Source organism: Watersipora subatra, chromosome 2 (assembly GCF_963576615.1).
Source record: "Watersipora subatra chromosome 2, tzWatSuba1.1, whole genome shotgun sequence".
Classification (NCBI taxonomy): domain Eukaryota; kingdom Metazoa; phylum Bryozoa; class Gymnolaemata; order Cheilostomatida; family Watersiporidae; genus Watersipora; species Watersipora subatra.
In genome coordinates this window covers 67555347-67575326 of record NC_088709.1, presented here as the reverse complement: position 1 = coordinate 67575326, position 19980 = coordinate 67555347, and the positions used below count along the sequence as shown (strand labels likewise).

General features: G+C 37.3%; 1 protein-coding gene across 2 annotated transcripts; it reads right to left on the bottom strand.

The window, feature by feature from the left end:
* Positions 1 to 1008: 1008 nt before the first annotated feature.
* On the bottom strand, positions 1009 to 19893 carry LOC137387386 (protein YIPF1-like). 2 transcript variants are annotated; one of them, XM_068073797.1, is made up of 9 exons: positions 19815 to 19893; positions 18261 to 18303; positions 15259 to 15377; positions 13536 to 13707; positions 10743 to 10856; positions 9755 to 9909; positions 5994 to 6113; positions 5120 to 5182; positions 1009 to 1586 (listed from the first exon to the last, which is right to left on the bottom strand). In XM_068073797.1, exons 2-9 carry the CDS (start codon positions 18280 to 18282, stop codon positions 1287 to 1289), a joined length of 1065 nt encoding a protein of 354 aa, XP_067929898.1. In that variant the 5' UTR covers positions 18283 to 18303; positions 19815 to 19893; the 3' UTR covers positions 1009 to 1286. The 2 variants fall into 2 exon arrangements, with proteins under 2 accessions (XP_067929898.1, XP_067929899.1); XM_068073798.1 differs by having other exon boundaries at positions 19770 to 19867.
* Positions 19894 to 19980: the final 87 nt, after the last annotated feature.

The window sequence follows — 19980 nt, the reverse complement described above, 5'->3', positions numbered from 1 at the left end:
TAGAGCAGGATCTACAGATTTTGAACTAATTTAATAATGGAACAGTTGGTGATGGATACCTTTCTTAACACCACCAATGGTTCTCGGGCAACATAAACAGCTGACCTATTGGTATTCTATGCACGTCTCTACCTTAACCACTGAACAATGGTTATAGAGCAACGTTCTTATAACTCTGTAAAACAATATGTTTAACTGTTCAACTCCATAGTGTAGTTCTTCAGTGGAAGGCTTGTCCATATAGAGCTCTCATATACCAGGCTGTATACAGCTCGTCTTTGTTAGGGTTAAACCTCGACGTTTATCACTTTGTGTATTTGTTTTGTACGTTGCAACGGTCTGCTGGGATGAATGTTGGAACGGTAATGCTGGGACAAATAGTTTCTAAAGTATGCATTTTGTTTTGGTAAATTTGTTCTGAAACTCAAAAACTTAGTGATGAATACTTCATATAATTGCATAAACATTGTAGATATGAAAACATCCATTATATTAAACTGTATAAAAACTATATGGAAAAGATTTTTCATATGTAAAAAATAGGTAAATAAACTATCAATATTAAATGGTTTTAATTGTCATGTGACCTTCACATCAGAAACAAGCGGATAAAGGTGTAAATTTGCTATTAAGGAGTTTGCTTGTGTCCATGTAGAGGCCTCGAGGCCGATACGATGCTAGCATAACTAATGCAGCAGTTGCCTGTTCAGGCATTAAATTATCCTAACTCATAGATATGTGTTTGATATTTTAAAGATATTTATGTCTTTCAATTTTTTTCCAGCCATATTATTTCTATGCATTGATGATTACTTCTCTCATAATTAGTACTACACAGCTTATGGCGACTCTTATAAAAGGTGATCCAAACATGTTTGAAACCATATTTTTGTTATTGGTTGCTTTAACATCAAGAAAACCCTTAAGCTCAATGGAACCAAATATTTGCCCAGATTTTACATTGTGTTGAAAACATGACTATTGGCTTGGCTACAAGGAGAGGTTGAATAGTATGTGAAAGTCTTTTTAAGCCAACTGGTTCGAATTACAATCAGGTTCCTGATGCATAGATGACAGCTACTACAGAGTAGTTTGAAGAAATAACATGTAGACAGAAATAAAAACATTTCACACAAAATATGCATTCTGATGACAACTGAGAGAACCAAAAGATTGAAAAAGGAGACCCAAAGTATTAAATGAACAAGGAAATATGTGCCACATCATGTAGCTGCAATGAGTCCACACCCTAATGGATAAAAATAAACACAATATAAAATGAGGACTCAAGAAGGGTCACTGAATTGTTGAGGACTATCCTCTTGCTGTTCTGGCCGACTATCTCCTTTACCGGAGTCTATTTCACCCACTATAACCCCTTGGCTCTCACCGACTTCTTTTACAGAAGACAAATTTTTAGGCGAACTCGTGACTACGTCAGCATTGTTATATGATTTATGAGAACGCTTGCCGCTGCTTGTATCCTTGTCAGTGTAGAGTGTAGAATACACCGTGGTATGTGTTGGCATAGAGCTATTGCGTGTGTGTATGTCAGCGCTTGTTGTTGTATAATGGAAGAAATACATCTGTAAAACAAACATTACCCCGATGAGGTTGTACATCATACAAAAATAAACATGAGGAATTAGTTGTACGAAATGACATCAGAAACAAGCTTCAGTTATTCCAAGAACTTTGATGATAATGTGAAAACACACTAGGCAATATTTAGCGTGATATCGCACTGCGTGGCGTCAATATGCGCTAGAACTCACTCAACGAGCTCATGCAGACCGCTAACGCTAGACATTCTCATCACAACTTTATCGCTAGCGAGATGGATGTCGATTGGCTGGTTTTCCTCTGAATGCAATTTTATGGCGAGTAATTACTTCTTATCGATGCTCACCAATGTAGAGCAGCAACATTTTGCTATTTTGTTACGATTGAAACATCATCAGAACGAATACTGAATTGTTCATAATTTTAATAAAAGCACTCCCAATGCTGTATGACATAACACAAAAATTACGAAAAATCCTAATTGGAAATCAACATTTGGAGTTAATCGTTGCGCAGGTTGACCATCTTGAGAATGGAAAATATTTAATATATTAAATATAAAAAACTACCATAAAACACACTATATATAAAAATCGTAAAATATTGCTGTTAAAAATACAAGAATTTTTTTTTGTCTTCTTGTAGGGTACAATCCGTGAAAGTGAGATAGGCATATTAACAAAAATGAAAGTTGTTTACATCGTTGCCTAGATGGCGCCATATTGACTTACCTTAATTTGTTAACCAATCCGAAGAAAATAATGTTATGGAATATTATTGGCAGTTTGTGAGCGTGCCCACTATATCATATGCTGGTGAATCGCTCCAGTGTGTTTAGGCACACGCCAGCAATATCTCCGCCCTCCTCATGACGCACGCAATAAAATCGCCTAGTGTGTTTAGACCTTTAGATAAGTTGACAATGAAATAAGGAATAAAAATTAAACAGCCTGTGAGGAGCTTAACAACAAGCTGACACAAAACTATGGCAGCAAATAGATTAGGAATCACTGCCTTTTGCATTGTGCCATCAGATTAGCATTCAAATAGACATTTTTTAACGAATAATACTAGATAAATGAAGAAAACATGCCAGGTAAACCGTATGGGTCACACAAGTTTTATGAGACACATGAACCATATGACACACGTGAACCATATGAGACACGTGAACCACATGAGACACGTGAACCACATGAGACACGTGAACCACATGAGACACGTGAACCACATGAGACACGTGAACCACATGAGACACGTGAACCGCATGAGACACGTGAACCGCATGAGACACGTGAACCGCATGAGACACGTGAACCGCATGAGACACGTGAACCGCATGAGACACGTGAACCGCATGAGACACGTGAACCGCATGAGACACGTGAACCGCATGAGACACGTGAACCGCATGAGACACGTGAACCGCATGAGACACGTGAACCGCATGAGACACGTGAACCGCATGAGACACGTGAACCGCATGAGACACGTGAACCGCATGAGACACGTGAACCGCATGAGACACGTGAACCGCATGAGACACGTGAACCGCATGAGACACGTGAACCGCATGAGACACGTGAACCGCATGAGACACGTGAACCGCATGAGACACGTGAACCGCATGAGACACGTGAACCGCATGAGACACGTGAACCGCATGAGACACGTGAACCGCATGAGACACGTGAACCGCATGAGACACGTGAACCGCATGAGACACGTGAACCGCATGAGACACGTGAACCGCATGAGACACGTGAACCGCATGAGACACGTGAACCGCATGAGACACGTGAACCGCATGAGACACGTGAACCGCATGAGACACGTGAACCGCATGAGACACGTGAACCGCATGAGACACGTGAACCGCATGAGACACGTGAACCGCATGAGACACGTGAACCGCATGAGACACGTGAACCGCATGAGACACGTGAACCGCATGAGACACGTGAACCGCATGAGACACGTGAACCGCATGAGACACGTGAACCGCATGAGACACGTGAACCGCATGAGACACGTGAACCGCATGAGACACGTGAACCGCATGAGACACGTGAACCGCATGAGACACGTGAACCGCATGAGACACGTGAACCGCATGAGACACGTGAACCGCATGAGACACGTGAACCGCATGAGACACGTGAACCGCATGAGACACGTGAACCGCATGAGACACGTGAACCGCATGAGACACGTGAACCGCATGAGACACGTGAACCGCATGAGACACGTGAACCGCATGAGACACGTGAACCGCATGAGACACGTGAACCGCATGAGACACGTGAACCACATGAGACACGTGAACCACATGAGACACGTGAACCACATGAGACACGTGAACCACATGAGACACGTGAACCACATGAGACACGTGAACCACATGAGACACGTGAACCACATGAGACACGTGAACCACATGAGACACGTGAACCACATGAGACACGTGAACCATATGAGACACGTGAACCATATGAGACACGTGAACCATATGAGACACGTGAACCATATGAGACACGTGAACCATATGAGACACGTGAACCATATGAGACACGTGAACCATATGAGACACGTGAACCACATGAGACACGTGAACCACATGAGACACGTGAACCACATGAGACACGTGAACCATATGAGACACGTGAACCATATGAGACACGTGAACCATATGAGACACGTGAACCATATGAGACACGTGAACCATATGAGACACGTGAACCATATGAGACACGTGAACCATATGAAACACGTGAACCATATGAGACACGTGAACCATATGAGACACGTGAACCATATGAGACACGTGAACCATATGAGACACGTGAACCATATGAGACACGTGAACCATATGAGACACGTGAACCATATGAGACACGTGAACCATATGAGACACGTGAACCATATGAGACACGTGAACCATATGAGACACGTGAACCATATGAGACACGTGAACCATATGAGACACGTGAACCATATGAGACACGTGAACCATATGAGACACGTGAACCATATGAGACACGTGAACCATATGAGACACGTGAACCATATGAGACACGTGAACCATATGAGACACATGAACCATATGAGACACATGAACCATATGAGACACATGAACCATACAAGTCAGAGGTGATAAACCTGCCTGCTACAAAAATCTGAATTGAACAGTTTAAACTTATGAAATCTACAATAACAAGGTAATTAGTCCGTTTGTTATTTTCTCCATACTTTGCATTTGTTTACAGATTGACCTAATTGCACAAGTATCTCACTCAAGCATTCCAGCAATCAATGTGAGTAGCATATGGGCAGATAAAACTGTAGTGTAGTCTGCATTTTCAGTGGGGTGTAACACTGTTGGACGTTTAACCACAGAGCAACCGGAAATTTTTACTGTATAAATAACTGGCCTATGCACAGGCCTTTTTATAAAAAAAACCTAAAAACATTTTTAAATCGATGAAAAAACATTGTAGCCTCATGAAAAAAGGCAGGTAAGGAATGCAAGTAAATATTAGTACAGAGTAATACTCACAACAAAACCAGTAGCGAGCAGCGCATGTAGAGCCACAATGAGAAGCATGAACACAGCCATAACCTGCAAGTACATACAGTCAGTAAAACTAACAATCTAGACTAACCTGTAACAAGTACTGACCAACACACACATGCACGCACAAAACTAAATTTAAGGTCTGATGGAATCCATCCTCAAAGATATGATATATTAATATTAGTCTCCCAACAACGTCTAAGGCCTTGAACTTCAGGCACATTCACTAAAGACATTACAACAAACAAATCAGGATTAGCTATGTAACCACTCGTCTAACTGTTTAACAGTTGTCATATACTTAGTTACAGCCAAAGCGGCTTCATGCCATTTTACTAGCAACATTACTAAAACTCTGGTGATCTTCAGCTTACACAAACCCTGTTGGCTAGGCAATATGACTATTAACGTAACAAACAAGAGCTAAGAACATATTTGACAGCCATTACACGCTAAGGGCACTAATAAATCCAATCAAAATGCAACTGTCACCTTCTACCTGCTTCAAGCATCCAATATCAAATAACCTCTTGTATTACTTTTATTCTCATTATCAATAAAAAATTGCACCAATTTCTTAAAAGAATTTTCAAAATTGTGTAAAAGATTTTTTCAAGAGGAAAACAGCATCGCATTCAATTGCTTATACATTATGTTACTGTTTTGGTCTAAAACCTTATGCGATCCTTAGCTGCCACTTTATGACAAATTATTCCTGTAGCAGTAAAGAGAAACATGCATGTAAAAATTTTTAGAGAAACAAAAAACTTTTTATCTAATGAAATATACTAGCCATGAGAACACAACTCCAGTGTAACACATTGAGTGACATTAAGAAACGTCTGCCCCAACCCACCTGTTTGCTGTCATTTTTAACAGCAGGATAGAGAGTGATGACGATGGTGGCACCCGAGAGCAGGCTGCAGACAGCTACTAGCAAGTACTGTACAGGCTGAGAAGGAATCAACCAGAGAATCTGTAAACAGAAACCATGTATGACTGCATGTGTAATCACTCGTTCAAATCCCTTAATAATTCAAGAACAGAATGGTAAAAAGATTAAGGACTACAGTAGGGGCTCCTACAATATATACCTCATGAAACCTAAACTCCAAATAATGTAAAGAATTTATGTGAAGTTTTTGCTTCGCACTAGGTAAAGAAACCCTGTATAACAAAATGTGTCAAATCGTGTGTGTTCTCGAATTTTATTTGAATGTTAATCCAACTCGCCACACTTGCGAGGCAAACAACGACGTACGTATAACGTTGTATCTATTAAATACACAACTTTCATGACATTTTAGTTCGTCGTGATGGATCATCAGATGTGTCGAAAAAACAAAGAGGTAAATATGCAATTGTTCATAAATACTTGAAGGCGATCGATTCGTGCAGGTGTTACAGCATCGGTCCACCAATCTGAACGTCACGAGTTGGAGTATAGTCGAAAGTTCTCTTTTATCCTAACCTTGACCACTGGATAGTGAGAGACGACGAACCGTTAGTAACACTCTTTGACTATAAAAAATACTTTGTTGTTTTGCTTTATTGTAGACGTATAAATTATTTGTCATTAGTTTTACTTTGCAGAATAGACTTTGGTCTTTAGAAAAAATAAGCAAACCGTTGTAAATGATCGTCGAAGATGTGCGCCCCCCATTAACTTATTGTAAAATTACCGCAATCATGGTCTATAAAACCAGTGAGATTTATCAGAAAAAGGAGAAAAGTTGTCGATGCAAACCAATAGTACTACAGTTACAGTGTAGCCTACAAATTAAAAAGGTGAAGTCAAGTTTTTCGATTTTGTATGGACAAAGGAGTGAGTTTGGAAAGATCTTGGACCAAATTAAGAAATTCATATGCACTGCACTGTTCTTAGAACATAAATTCCCCGGAACGTAAACGTTCCTGGAATGGATTATTTACATTGTAAGAGCACCTAACTGTACTGTCAATGTTTGGTGCACTATTTTCTGAGTAAATATGTTAACTGTGTATTTTTGCGCGGATCTTGGTAACTTTCGAAGCCGACTGATTATCCCACAATCAAGTAAAACCGAACATCATAAATAATTGCACAGGCTTAATATTTGTGTGGAATATAGAAGCCATTCATTCTTCGTCAGCCCGGATAATCAAGTACCTCTGCCTGTACAATAGCTCCTATCAATGTACACAACACATAATTGCAACAATCGCTTTGTTATCATATTAAACTTCGCTAAAATACACACAGCATTTTTTATTTTGGTAAATAGAAAAGACCTGATCAGTCAAAGGGTAACTGACTTGTAGAAGCTGCAATAACAATATAGCATTGTTAGCATTCACGGCTCCAATATGCGGCTAAATCAATTTAGCTCATGTAAGCTAAGAAAAGCCAATAGCACATGAGTATTAAGAAGTGCTGCCTTCTACATTGTACAATCAGATTGATACTAAACATACACATAGTATCAAATACATATTATACAGGCAAGTCATACATTGTAGATGAAGCCAACTGTAGCTACATGTAGATAGGGCTAGCCTGGCTGAAGACCGAGACAAGGAATGAGGATTGGCCAGGCCGGCATGTCAAAGGCGGCCCACAAAGAGTTAGACTTTGCAGCTATATAAAAACAGCCTGTGCCTCCATCCAAAGCACAGAAGGAGAGGAACAACAACAGGAAAGAGACATACGCATCCATGTTATTGTTTATTAATTGCCGATTGTCATGTACTTTATTCCAAGGACAAATAATTATATTGTTGCTATTGACAAACTTCAGTTTTATCTGGATATGATTAAGTGAAGGGTTTGCCTGAAATCCTTTGCAACATGTCTCGTGAATAATATGAGTTATTCAAACCATCAACTACCAACGCCTAGATTCTAGTGATAACTAACAACTCATGATGTGCAATAATTATACATACAGACGGTTCCCTACTTACGAACATTCGAGTTACGAACAACCCGTACATACGAACAGGTCTGCGCGTATGTCCGCCGCTAATACCGACGGTATTACCGACGTATTAGCGGCGGAAATAGGCACTACTCAGAAGCCCAATCCAGCATCCACCTTTCTCTGCCCAGTTCGTTGCAGCGCCTAAGTGCGTGAACGTATCTCCAGTGCGCAAAGAACTTTTTTATTTTTACTGTACGTATTGTAAAGGAATTTGCCGGCCTTTACTTTATTGGTTACCCTACTAATATAGCACTGAAGCAACTTACGAACAAATTCACCTTACGAACAATCGTTCGGAACGTAACTCGTTCGTAGGTTGGGAACCGTCTGTACTTTTACATGAAAAAACGGATTAGTACATGAAGTTAATAATAAAGTATTCCAAGAAGGCCTTACTCTAAACTACAACAGGGTTGTCTTTTACAATCGTAATAAATACAGAGTGTTGTTGTCACACTAACAACAGGAGGAGTTTAGTCAGCCATGACCTAGTAAGGTGACTACAATCCTGGATTCTCCTGATATAACTGAGATCCATTGCTTACAAATTTACTCTTCACAGCATCTACACACAAGTAGGTCATTTATAACGAGGAAACTTATTACTTTTTCACAAATGCTCAAAATGAACCATCATTCAAATAATTGTTTGCTTCAACAGGTAAGCTAACGAATGTAAGCAGGCCTTAAGGTGCAAACACACCAGGCGAGATTTAGTGCTACATCGTTCTTAGTGGCGCTAATCTGCGTTAGAACTAACTCGTCGAGCTTATGCAGAGCGATAACGCTAGACATTCTCTATCACAACTTTACTTCACTTTACTACTTTACGAGATGCATTTCGATCGGTTGGTTTTTCCCAGAATGAAATTCTACGGCTGCTAATTATTCCGCATCGATATTCAGCAACATCCAGCAACAACATTTTGCTATTTTGTTTTGATTGAAACATCAAAATAAACACTGAATTGTTCATAGATTTAAGAAGAGCGCACCCAGTCCTGTACGAAAACACTAAAAGTAGAAAAAAACCCGGTTAAAAACCAACATTTGGGAGTCAATCGTTGGGCAAGTGGACCATCTTGAGAATGGTAAATATTTATTATATTGAAAATTAAAAAACTACAATGAAGTAAACTATATATATGAAAATCGAAAAATATACTGTTAAAATACAAGAGTGGTTTATTTCTTATGTTTTTTTGCAGTGTACAATCTGTGAAAGTGAGACAGGCCTACAAACAGAAGCGGAAGTTGTTTACGTCATTGTCTAGAAGGCGCCATATTGACTAAAATTTATAACAACTCTGAAGAAACTGATAATACGGAATTTTATTGGCAGTTTGTGAGCATGCTCGCGTTATCGTTTGCTGGTGAATTGCTCATGAGTCTAGGCACACAACAGCAATATCTCCCCGTTCCTCATGACACTCGTGATAAAATCGCCTGAAGTGTTTGTAAAAGTTATGAGTTGTCAGCCTCTTTTTCTAATGAAGTTCGTATAGATATAAAATATATACAATCATTAACTAAATATTCATTTATATACCATGACTGATGGATACAAACAGCTAAACAGTTCCTCAGATTACTGCCTAAACAAACACATAGAAGGTTAATAACATACAAAATACCAAGAAATGCAGAGATGACTCACTGAACAAGGAATAAAGATGGCCAAGGAGTAGCCGTATACACAGACGATCTCTGTGAGGATGTATCCTGCTAGGCTGCCTCGCCACCTCAGAACTCCCCATATGATCAATGGTATGACCAGCCAGTAACCAAATATAACAGTGGCTGCGAGAGATACTACAACAAAGAGTCATTGCAAGCAAGTCATAGAAGGATAACTAGCAAAGCGAAGGTTCAAAACCCACTTATGGTTTTAAATTTACTAGATTTCATAATTATTAATCAAGTACAACCACGATAAATAAAAAATAACTATGATTACCATAATATATAATTTTACGTTATATATATATATATATATATACTATAATACCAGCCGCGATGCTAGCTTAATGACGTTACGCGTAATGGCGTTACACGTAATGACGTTACGTGGCAAGCTGGCCAATAGTACTTTCGCGAGCAATGCATAAGTATATGCCCTATTAATCTATGGTATGGCAAAAACAGCATAGTGTTTTGGGTTAGCTTGCAGACCTGGAAGTTCCGAGTTCAAATTCAGTGCAAAGTGGATTTTTCGTTGGGAAAACTTTGTCAGTATAGCCAAACAGACGAACGACAAACAAGCTCTGAGATTTATATATAGATAAATAATATGCATTTATGCATCAATATACATTAATATTCATATATCCTAAAAGATTAATTAACAATATGAGGAGAATGCAATGTAATAATTATTAAAATTACAAAAACATATTAAATTAATAGTTGTTAGCTTAATGTAATTCGCTAGATGGGCTGAAACAAAATATACACCTTTACTACTATAAAATATTTTATAACGTAGCAATCAGAAAAAAGACTTACATGTTAATAACTTTCCAATATTATTTGTGGTGCTGCCTCTATTTTGCAAGCCATCTAGTTATTTAAAAAAACTTTGATCAAATGCGAAGTACGAGGAGAGAGAGCAAGGTAAATCCAAAAGAATGAAAATATTCACCTACCTAAGCCAAAGTCGTATTTCCATATAAAATTCTGTCCAGAAGTTGCAAAGAAATCAGCCATATTTCCAGTGATAGCTATAGAGAAGGTGAGAGTTGCGCATACCCAAAATGGCCCTGTAAACATGCGCAATCATTAACAATGTGAGTATGTTGACAGAGCCAGCAATTGAACATAGATATTAGTTTCTATGACCAAACGGTATTCTGTAATAGTCCTCGAGGACTGTGATAAAGTGGGTGCACACTCTATCATAGAGTTGTACTGTGTTTTGTGTAACCACGCTTGATAACTATAAGTAAGAATATGTACCACGGTATTCATGATAATCCCTTTCTGTCTATCACTGCCTTCTATTCCATCTGCATGTTGTTCACTCACTACTCTGGACCCCAGGGTAGGATCATAAGATGCTCGGCTTTCAATACTTTCTCAATCAAGGTGGTATTTGCTATTTGATTTGTTTTTGGCAATCATTAGTTTGATCTATCGCTATAGATTTTTTACATATTCAATATTTGATGACTGTGTAGGCCATCTGAAAACTACCATGTTACATGTTAATGCACCCTTTACACGGCTTGCTAGCAAATTTTTAGCCAACAAATTTGACTCATCCTTAAACAAGTCTCTGACAGACTTCAAAAGCTTGTCTTTATCATTTTGAGTATTTATATTTTTCACGAATGTATACTCTGTCTTCGAGACAAGCTGAAAAACATCATCTTAGATCTACACTGATCATCACTGTAGGCAACCCATACTGTGTCTAGTGCGTCTCCCCAACACACTGTAATATTCTAGCGACAGTTTGAAGGCCAAAGTCAGACTCCCAGTTCTGTTCTGTTGTTCTGTTTAGGACATTCTAAACAATGCTTGTGTGGACATTATCAAGCATTGGTTTCCTCCATAGATTACTACTTCTGTGAATTATTTAATCTGTTTTAACTCAGCGGGTGAACTGATTGGCTAGGTGGGTCTTTGAGTCTCCGCCTCCTTTACACTAGTCCAGATTGCTCTGCCTAATCTGAATGCGGTCATGTGATGTGGTAGCCAGTAGTCCGTGTGACCGGTTGTGATATTGTAAAGTGCAAACACAGTAGGCGATATTTGGTGCGATATTGCACTGCGCGGCGATAACCTGTGCTAGAACTCAATCAGCGAGCTCATGCAGAGCGATAATGCTAGACATTCTCTATCACAACTTTATCGCACGCGAGATGCATTTCGATTGGTTGGTTTTTCCCAGAATGCAATTCTATGGCTGCTAATTTTTTAGTACCAATGTTCACCAATGTATAGCAACAACATTTCACTATTTTGTTACGATTGAAACATCATCAAAATGAACGCTGAATTGTTCATAGATTTAATGAAAGCACACCCAGTCCTGTACGATACAACACACAAAAATTACAAAGAAATCCAGTTAAAAATTAACATTTGGAGTAAATCGTTGCGCAGGTTGACCATGGTAAATATTTATTATATTAAAAATAAAAAACTACTATAAAGTAAACTAAATATGAAAATCGTAAAATAGTACTGTTAAAAATACAATAGTATTTTTCTTATGTCTTTTTGTAGTGAACAATCTGTGAAAGTGAGATAAGCCTGACAACAAAAGCGGAAGTTGTTTACGTCGTTGTCTAAAAGATGCCATATTGACTTAAATTTATTAACAGCTACAAAGAAACTGATGATACGGAAGGTTATTGGCAGTTTTGAGCGTGCCCGCATTATCGTTTGCTGGTGAATAACTCAAGTGTGTTTAGACACACGCCAGCGATATCTCCGCCCTCTTCATGACCACGCGATAAAATCATCTACTGTGTTTGAACCTTTAATGTTCCACTTGTACCGATTTTTGGTCGACCAAACAGCCTGTCATCAAATGGTTTAATAGCCTTGACCTCGCTGATAGAGGTGTACGATCACAGTTCATTCAACCTCCAGAAGGCTTTCAGAAAAATTAACATGAAAAAAATCTTAAAGGTACATAAACTTGTGTACAGGCTTTTAAGAAATCAACTCAAAAATTTCACCACGAAGAGTTATGTTGTGGTGAAGTTTGTTGTGACGAATACCTTTTGTTATTCATAATTTTCTTAATTGCACCCTGCATACCTTGTCTTATAGTTTGTGTTATTCATGACCCACCACCTCAGGTGCCCATGTGATTCCGAAGCTGTTGAGCACATCCAACATTTGACTGAAACACTGTATTTCTCTTCTCTAACATATAGTTCATAAGGAGTCATTACTCCTTCGAAAAACAAATTGAGATCCAAACAATCAGAGATGATTGTAGGTAGCCAAATTGGATAAGTACTGGTTGATTATGAGTCAAAACCAGAGCTGCTTAAACAAATAACGAGCATATGAGGAATACAGTTTGAATATTTGAAAAAACTATTTGCTGTTTGAATATTCTGGTTGCTTATATACATGTTTATGCTTTCTAGCGCCAACAATTATGGTTTTTTATAGCTTTTTGAATCAGACCATTTCCATTCGTTAAAGATTCCTCATGAGGTCTAGATTTTGAAGAATGAATGCCATAAAAACCTAGATAAAGAATCAAATTTTAATGGTTTCGTGCCCATCTGTGAATCAACACACGGTACAAAAACCCAATCTATGATGCGTTGAAATGGTGTGAATCAGGTGAAACCTGTCTTAAATAGACTGGCACAAAGTGAAGCAACTTTTTATTATAGTTATGTTAATCCCATTTTTGATGTGAGAATTTCTATAAAAAATGTCTGGAGTACATAACCTGCACACTGACTTACCATAAAGGTCAGGTTTTGGCCTGATAACATACTCCAAATAGTTGCGTTTTGGGTTGGGTACCATAGAGCCCAGTAGCCTGCGACCTACGTCCCCTGTATCGACATCAAAGAACTGCTGATAGTAGGCCAAGCTGAATATGGAAGGAGCAGGCTTGTTAGAGGCTCCCTGATCCTGCAACAGCCGCATACAAAGAACTAGATAACTTCTTCTCGAGGCAGAATGGAAAGTGGCAATGAAATGCAAATGCGTAGTCAGTGAGTTTAACATGACATCATTAAAGATCTCTAAATAAATTTAACAAACTGGTGTCCAGCATGTATGTTAAGATTGAGCAAGGTGTGCTAGAGTCATTTGTTCTGTTGTTGCCCTACTGGCCGTCTGTGGTTTGAATTCGAGTCTGAGGTCACCGCACTTCCTGAGAGTTAGGTGTGCTGCACTGATTGCCTGACGCCTGCCGGCCAATCACGATGGGTTTGGGTAACAAGCAACTTGGGTGGTATTTTTTTTGATGGGAAACAGTTGAACTTAGCAAGCCAAACAAACAGATAGCATACAAGTTACTGATACACGGAATCAAATCTAAATGGGATTATCAGAGAACAGGTTAGCTTCTCTTTTATACATTATTATTGTTTTGCTGTTTGTTCATTAATATTACGCTACTGCTAATTAGTAATTTGATATATAATTTCAAGTTTATTATGCCATATTATATCTTGTACTATCCTGTATTTTTAACCTTACAGGTTTCACGGTTTTATAAAATAAAGAACAAAATCAGTGAAATCAATCCTCACACGTAATCCCACTAACAGAAGTTTTTGAGTTTGACGAAAACTCTACAATGTAGCATTAACTTCAAATGAAAAACTGTGCTGTAAATAAATGAGAAACATTTTTAAAATGCCACATTTAGCGCTCTTCACTAAAATGTATAAATCATCACAAAAGTTACAACATAAACCAATATTTCGTAGCTGAAGTCACCAAAGGATGCATATGACAGCCATAGTGTTAAACCTCAGCTGGGGTCAGCAAAGCAGGCATATGACAGCCATAGTGTTAAACCTCAGCTGGGGTCAGCAAAGAAGGCATATGGCAGTCATACTGGTATATAATCATACTGTTATTTGTTCCAACATATACTTAATGCATGTCACTATCAATAATACAGGACTGACATCGTGCAAAGCACAATGTCTTTTGTCATAATAAATAATTGTCTATACGAAAGCAACAAGGTTTCATCATTGTCTTTTGCTGCAGCAAAAGACAAAAACTAAAAAGGAAAGCGAATACAAATACATGAAAATCAGCTAGTATTTGTAGATCTATAGCAAATTTGGGTCTAGAGCAGAATAATGAACGCTGTTTGGGTCAAGTGACTGCATACAAAAGAGACTCCCAATAGCTAACAACCATAACATAGTTAACCGATAATAGTATGAACTGAATAATAAAAAATCAAAAGTAGGTAAAAAAGTCAAAACTTGATAAGTATTGCTGTGACAGCAATGTTTAGGCCTAATTGGTATACAAGTAGTTTAAATTAAAGTGGAAGGTCTATTCATGATGATGAATGTACATCCATGCATCTACAGTTACCTTGTAACTAACTGATACATATATATTGGTGTTAGTGGGCTAACGATGATTATAATGAAACCAGAGCAAATACTTAGTAATTTGAATGCAAGAATAAAATAAAAAAAGCTAGGATACCTGATGAGTTGGCTCATCCTGTTCCTCCGTAGCATCAGGTGGAAAATCAGAGAATTCAACCGTGTGCTCCTGAGGAGGGGCAGATGGTTTCCCTTTACTGGTGTCTTCATAGGGTAAGTCTGCATCGAGAGGACAATTACCACTTTACTGGAGAAAAATATTATGTTAGAATTGCTGAGAAGTGTTATGACAGGTATATAACCACCAATGCTACTTGAAATCTGCAGTGAGAAGATATAATAATACATTGCAGGGCTAAAGCAGTGTGAGGGACCTGCATCAGGGTTGGAAAAACCCACTGTTTATATGAAAAACCCGAAAAAATCAGGTTTATTTGGTTTAAACCAGTTTTTATGGTTTTTATAATTTTACCAAGGTTTTTGCAATTTTAAGTCTAATTAACATCACTTACTATAGCTGCATGATAGAGTATTGAACATACGTACATATGTGGAATCATCTGTTAAAGACGGTACTGTGGGAGTTATTATGGGAAAAGAGAAAACATGGAAATTTTGTAATGAGTCTTTAATCAAACATGATTGATGAAATACAGAGCAGAAATCTTATCACATAAAGTGAATATTTTACATACTGTTCTATGTATAAGTAGAAACTTTAATCCCAGTGATTAGTCGTGTGGTAGTGAAGAGCAGAGCATAATGCAGATGCATTGCTAGTGTTTGGAGCAGTAGCAGATGACTCAACTTCTATCACCTGAATATTAGCATCACTGTCTAAATTGATGTTTTCAGATTGACATTTTGCTACGTGAGCTTTAAGCCTATCTGGGTGACCTTGCGTTACGACAGCACACCTATTACATCTTGCCTTGAAACCTTTGCCTTTTGCAGTTCGAGTGAAAAACTGCCCAACAGGATCCTGTTTGCGACGCATGTTAGAATTTTGAGGCACAACTTAAACTTTTCAAAACCCAAAAACCATAATAAACTGAATTCTAACAATCCAACTACTTTGGCTTGTGCCCAATAAATGAAATATTAGTTTGCAAACTTAAAGCTTTTGTCCAAAAGAATTTTGTTGTTTTAATTTCTAATTATAAGTAATCCTTTCTCACTGGCTAGACTTGAGAAAGTATTCATTCATTATTAGAGACGATGATTGAATTAGTATATTTCACATGGTTTTTATATTTCATCATTAATGAGATCATTATATCACTTGATAAAAGCAATCGAAAATGAAATTCACTAATTCATTGTGGTGCTAGGATTTCATGTAGTTTCAACTTGAGCTCTGCCATCAATTTACTGCTGTGTCCTAAAGGAACATCCAAAGCTGATAATTACATGTACATATAATTGCATTTCTACCGCACATGAACCTCTAGGAGCTTGAAATATTATGTTTTTTACAAAAAATAATGAAAAAACCATAAAAACTGGTTTTTTCGATTGGTTTAAACCCTGACCTGCGTACAAAGAACTCCAAAAATATTAACTCCCGAGCAAGAGAAGGATATGACAGCTTTATAGCTAGCATATGTTTACATAACAAAAATAATATGACAGATCTGAGACGAAATAGATTAACCAATCTGCAGTAGTGTTGGGAGTCTGGGACGATATCAAAAATTTGTCTCGGTACGATATGATGGCGTATTCAACCGATATATCGAAATATCGTATATATTATTCGGAGTTGTCTTGCCTGTCAGAAAAAGCTGCCATGGAAGAACAACTCCTTAATGAATCCATGTATCATGTATAATTCTTTGAAGAATCGGGTATCAAATCGAGTAGAATAGCTTTCGTTTTTTCGTGACGTCATTCTATCGTTGTCTGTCATCTTTATGGACAACTTTTATCGTTAAAACACGAATCTTGACACAATCAATACTCATAGAAGATCTATTCTTCAGACCTGAACTCTTGTACATAGTATCAATCAATTTATTTTTGTATAAGTTATCCTGCATTACTTATTTGAAGTCATCCTCTCATGTAAATTATCTTTCCATTTTTACACAAATAATCTCAAACTAAACATGAATTGTTCACTACTATCTTGCACTTAGGATACTTTTACAGTTTCCATTTTATTTGATAATATGCCTGCAAATAGAGGCTTTTCGTTATTTTGTTGTCAGCAAAATTAAATATTACTAACTAACTAACATACTCTTAATCAAGAGAATGACGATCGTTTTCTACAAAGATGGTGGCTTTTTCGTGGACGAGCGCATGTGCAAACAGGGTGATGACGTCAAAAAAAAACGATGTATATCTATTATCGTCGATATCGTCAAATATCGACGATATCCGATATGGGCAGAAAGCACTCGGTACCAGAAAGTGGTATCGACGCTATACCGAAATATCGTAATATCGTCCCAGCACTAATCTGCAGTAATATAATACAATGAAGAAAAGCCTCGGTGATATTACTATCAAACAAAAGTTAAGGCATAATTTACATGCTGGACAAGCACTTGGAGTGTTTTTGCGGAACTGTCGAAAAAGAATCTTAGACAGATAGGACAACAATAATATGACAGGTTTGTATTGATAGCACTACAGATTAGCTCAAGAGCCAGGGAATTGGGTTACCAAATAGATTATATTGTTTACTACGAAAAGTGCTGATGTGAACAGATAGGTTTTATTAGATGCCTTGCGAAAGGCCTACAAAAAGAACCATGTAGTTCGACTCGCACTGTTTGGCTCAAACAATTTAAAAATAGGCAAAAACATAAAATATACATAGAAAAATCATGAAAAGTACCCTGTAAAGATGAGGCTTAAAAAACTCGCAATTAACCAGTTTTGTAAAACTGTCATTTTACCTAGCGTTTTAACAGCAATCATGTTTTATCGATTTCAATTTTGAAACATCCTGGCAGTCAGATCACCTCAAACATCATCAATGATTTTAAATAATAGAAAAATACCAATACTTTTTAATAAAATCTTTTTTAAATAAAAATACTTTTTTAATAAAAAATTATTGTCGACCTATTGACAAATATACACCAATATTACCTTGAAAGTCTAAATTCTCCATTGGGGGTTATAAGCGGTTGGTCTACAAACAGAAATAACAAAAACCACGTAGAGATGAACTGCATTGCAGCAAAATTCAGCACTACCACTTTCTGGCCTCAGTTCTTTGGAATTACTGCAACAATGATCTAGATTTCAAGTAAGAACCTAAGCTATTTTAGTTTGCAGGTAAAAAAATCATTATTGAAACCATCTAAAAACATAGAAACCAATCAATGTAAATTCCTTCATAAAGTTACAAGAAGAGAGCCAACACCAGCAATGTTACATCCAATCTGTCTGTGAGACCTGATTTAAGCTAACATACTGTATATTGTCCAATACATTGACTTATATATATATACTACACCAAGTCATTATCAATTATATCATATATACAAATGAAAGAATTAAGAGAATCAATCAGCCAGTCTTGCGATGCTCAAACATTAAAATATCAAATTAAAAAAAATAACAGATCAAAGCGGCTGATCATGATGGTATCATATGACAACATATTATCTGGTCAAAAGATCAGTAAAACCCGTGGCTTTAACGATGATCAAAAAATGTCACCTTATTTGCATTTCCTAGCAGTAAAAAAAGCTTTAGGTAACTTCATCTGTGACTACAGTTAAAAATATAACAAAGAGGAAAAATCAAATGCTTAAAGGTTCTATCATAGTTGAGGTAGTTTTTAAAATGCAGTGATACGGAAGGTTGCATCTTTATTTGAACATAATATTATAAAATAATTTATGCAGCATGTATTTAACGAGTCAGTAGCCAATTTGCTCTTGGCTATCAATAGTGAAAAATTACAGGCTGTTTCAAGTAGACTAGATGGTGACACTAGAGCAACTATAGATGAAATTTCAATTGGAGAGGGCAGACCTAATTGAAGGTAGTTTAGTAAACATGCACTTGAGATTAAGGCATGCCCTGCGCGCCAGTTTTGTATTAATTGCTCTGATTTTAAATTTTATGTAGGGCTTTTAGAGTATAGGAACGCTTCCTATGCATCAACAGCCCCTAATATTGATTCGACAGAAAGCCCTTTTCACAAAGGGTAATTTTTGCAACACATATCACTGTTATTATTAATATAATTTTAATAATTTTAAAGTCAATGACTAAGTTGTTCAGAACTATAAACACTATCAAGCACATAATGTCTAAATAGTTGCAAAAGATCATGATGAAATCTAAGAGTATCTCAGCGTAATTGCACTGGCAGAGATCTTATCAGTTTTGATCCTGCAGCAAAACAATTCAAAATTTGTCTCTTATGAACTAACAACGACAAAAAATGCAAAATAAATGCATGTGCAGTCGCTATCAGCTAGATCCATAACATGCTCGTTGAGCATCTTCCATCGTACCATTAAAACAGAAAGTTATTGAATACAAAGTTATTGATAAACAGAAAGTTGTTGAAATTCGCCTGATACGCCTGTAACTAAATAGAAAAACTTACAAATGAAACATTTCAATTTCTTAAAAACGAACCTTATATTTTAACTAAAATAGCTCACCCAACGGCAATATGCTTACATATATGTTGATAGTTACTGATTAACGCGGTGATTCTAGCTTAGCTTTCCCATTTTTATAAGCATAAAATGTTTACGCTGTCCAAGTCAGTGTATCCGTAGTGTAGAATCTAAGCCAATCAACATTAGAAGGGGGAGTTCATTTGGCGAATCGTAAATGCAATGTC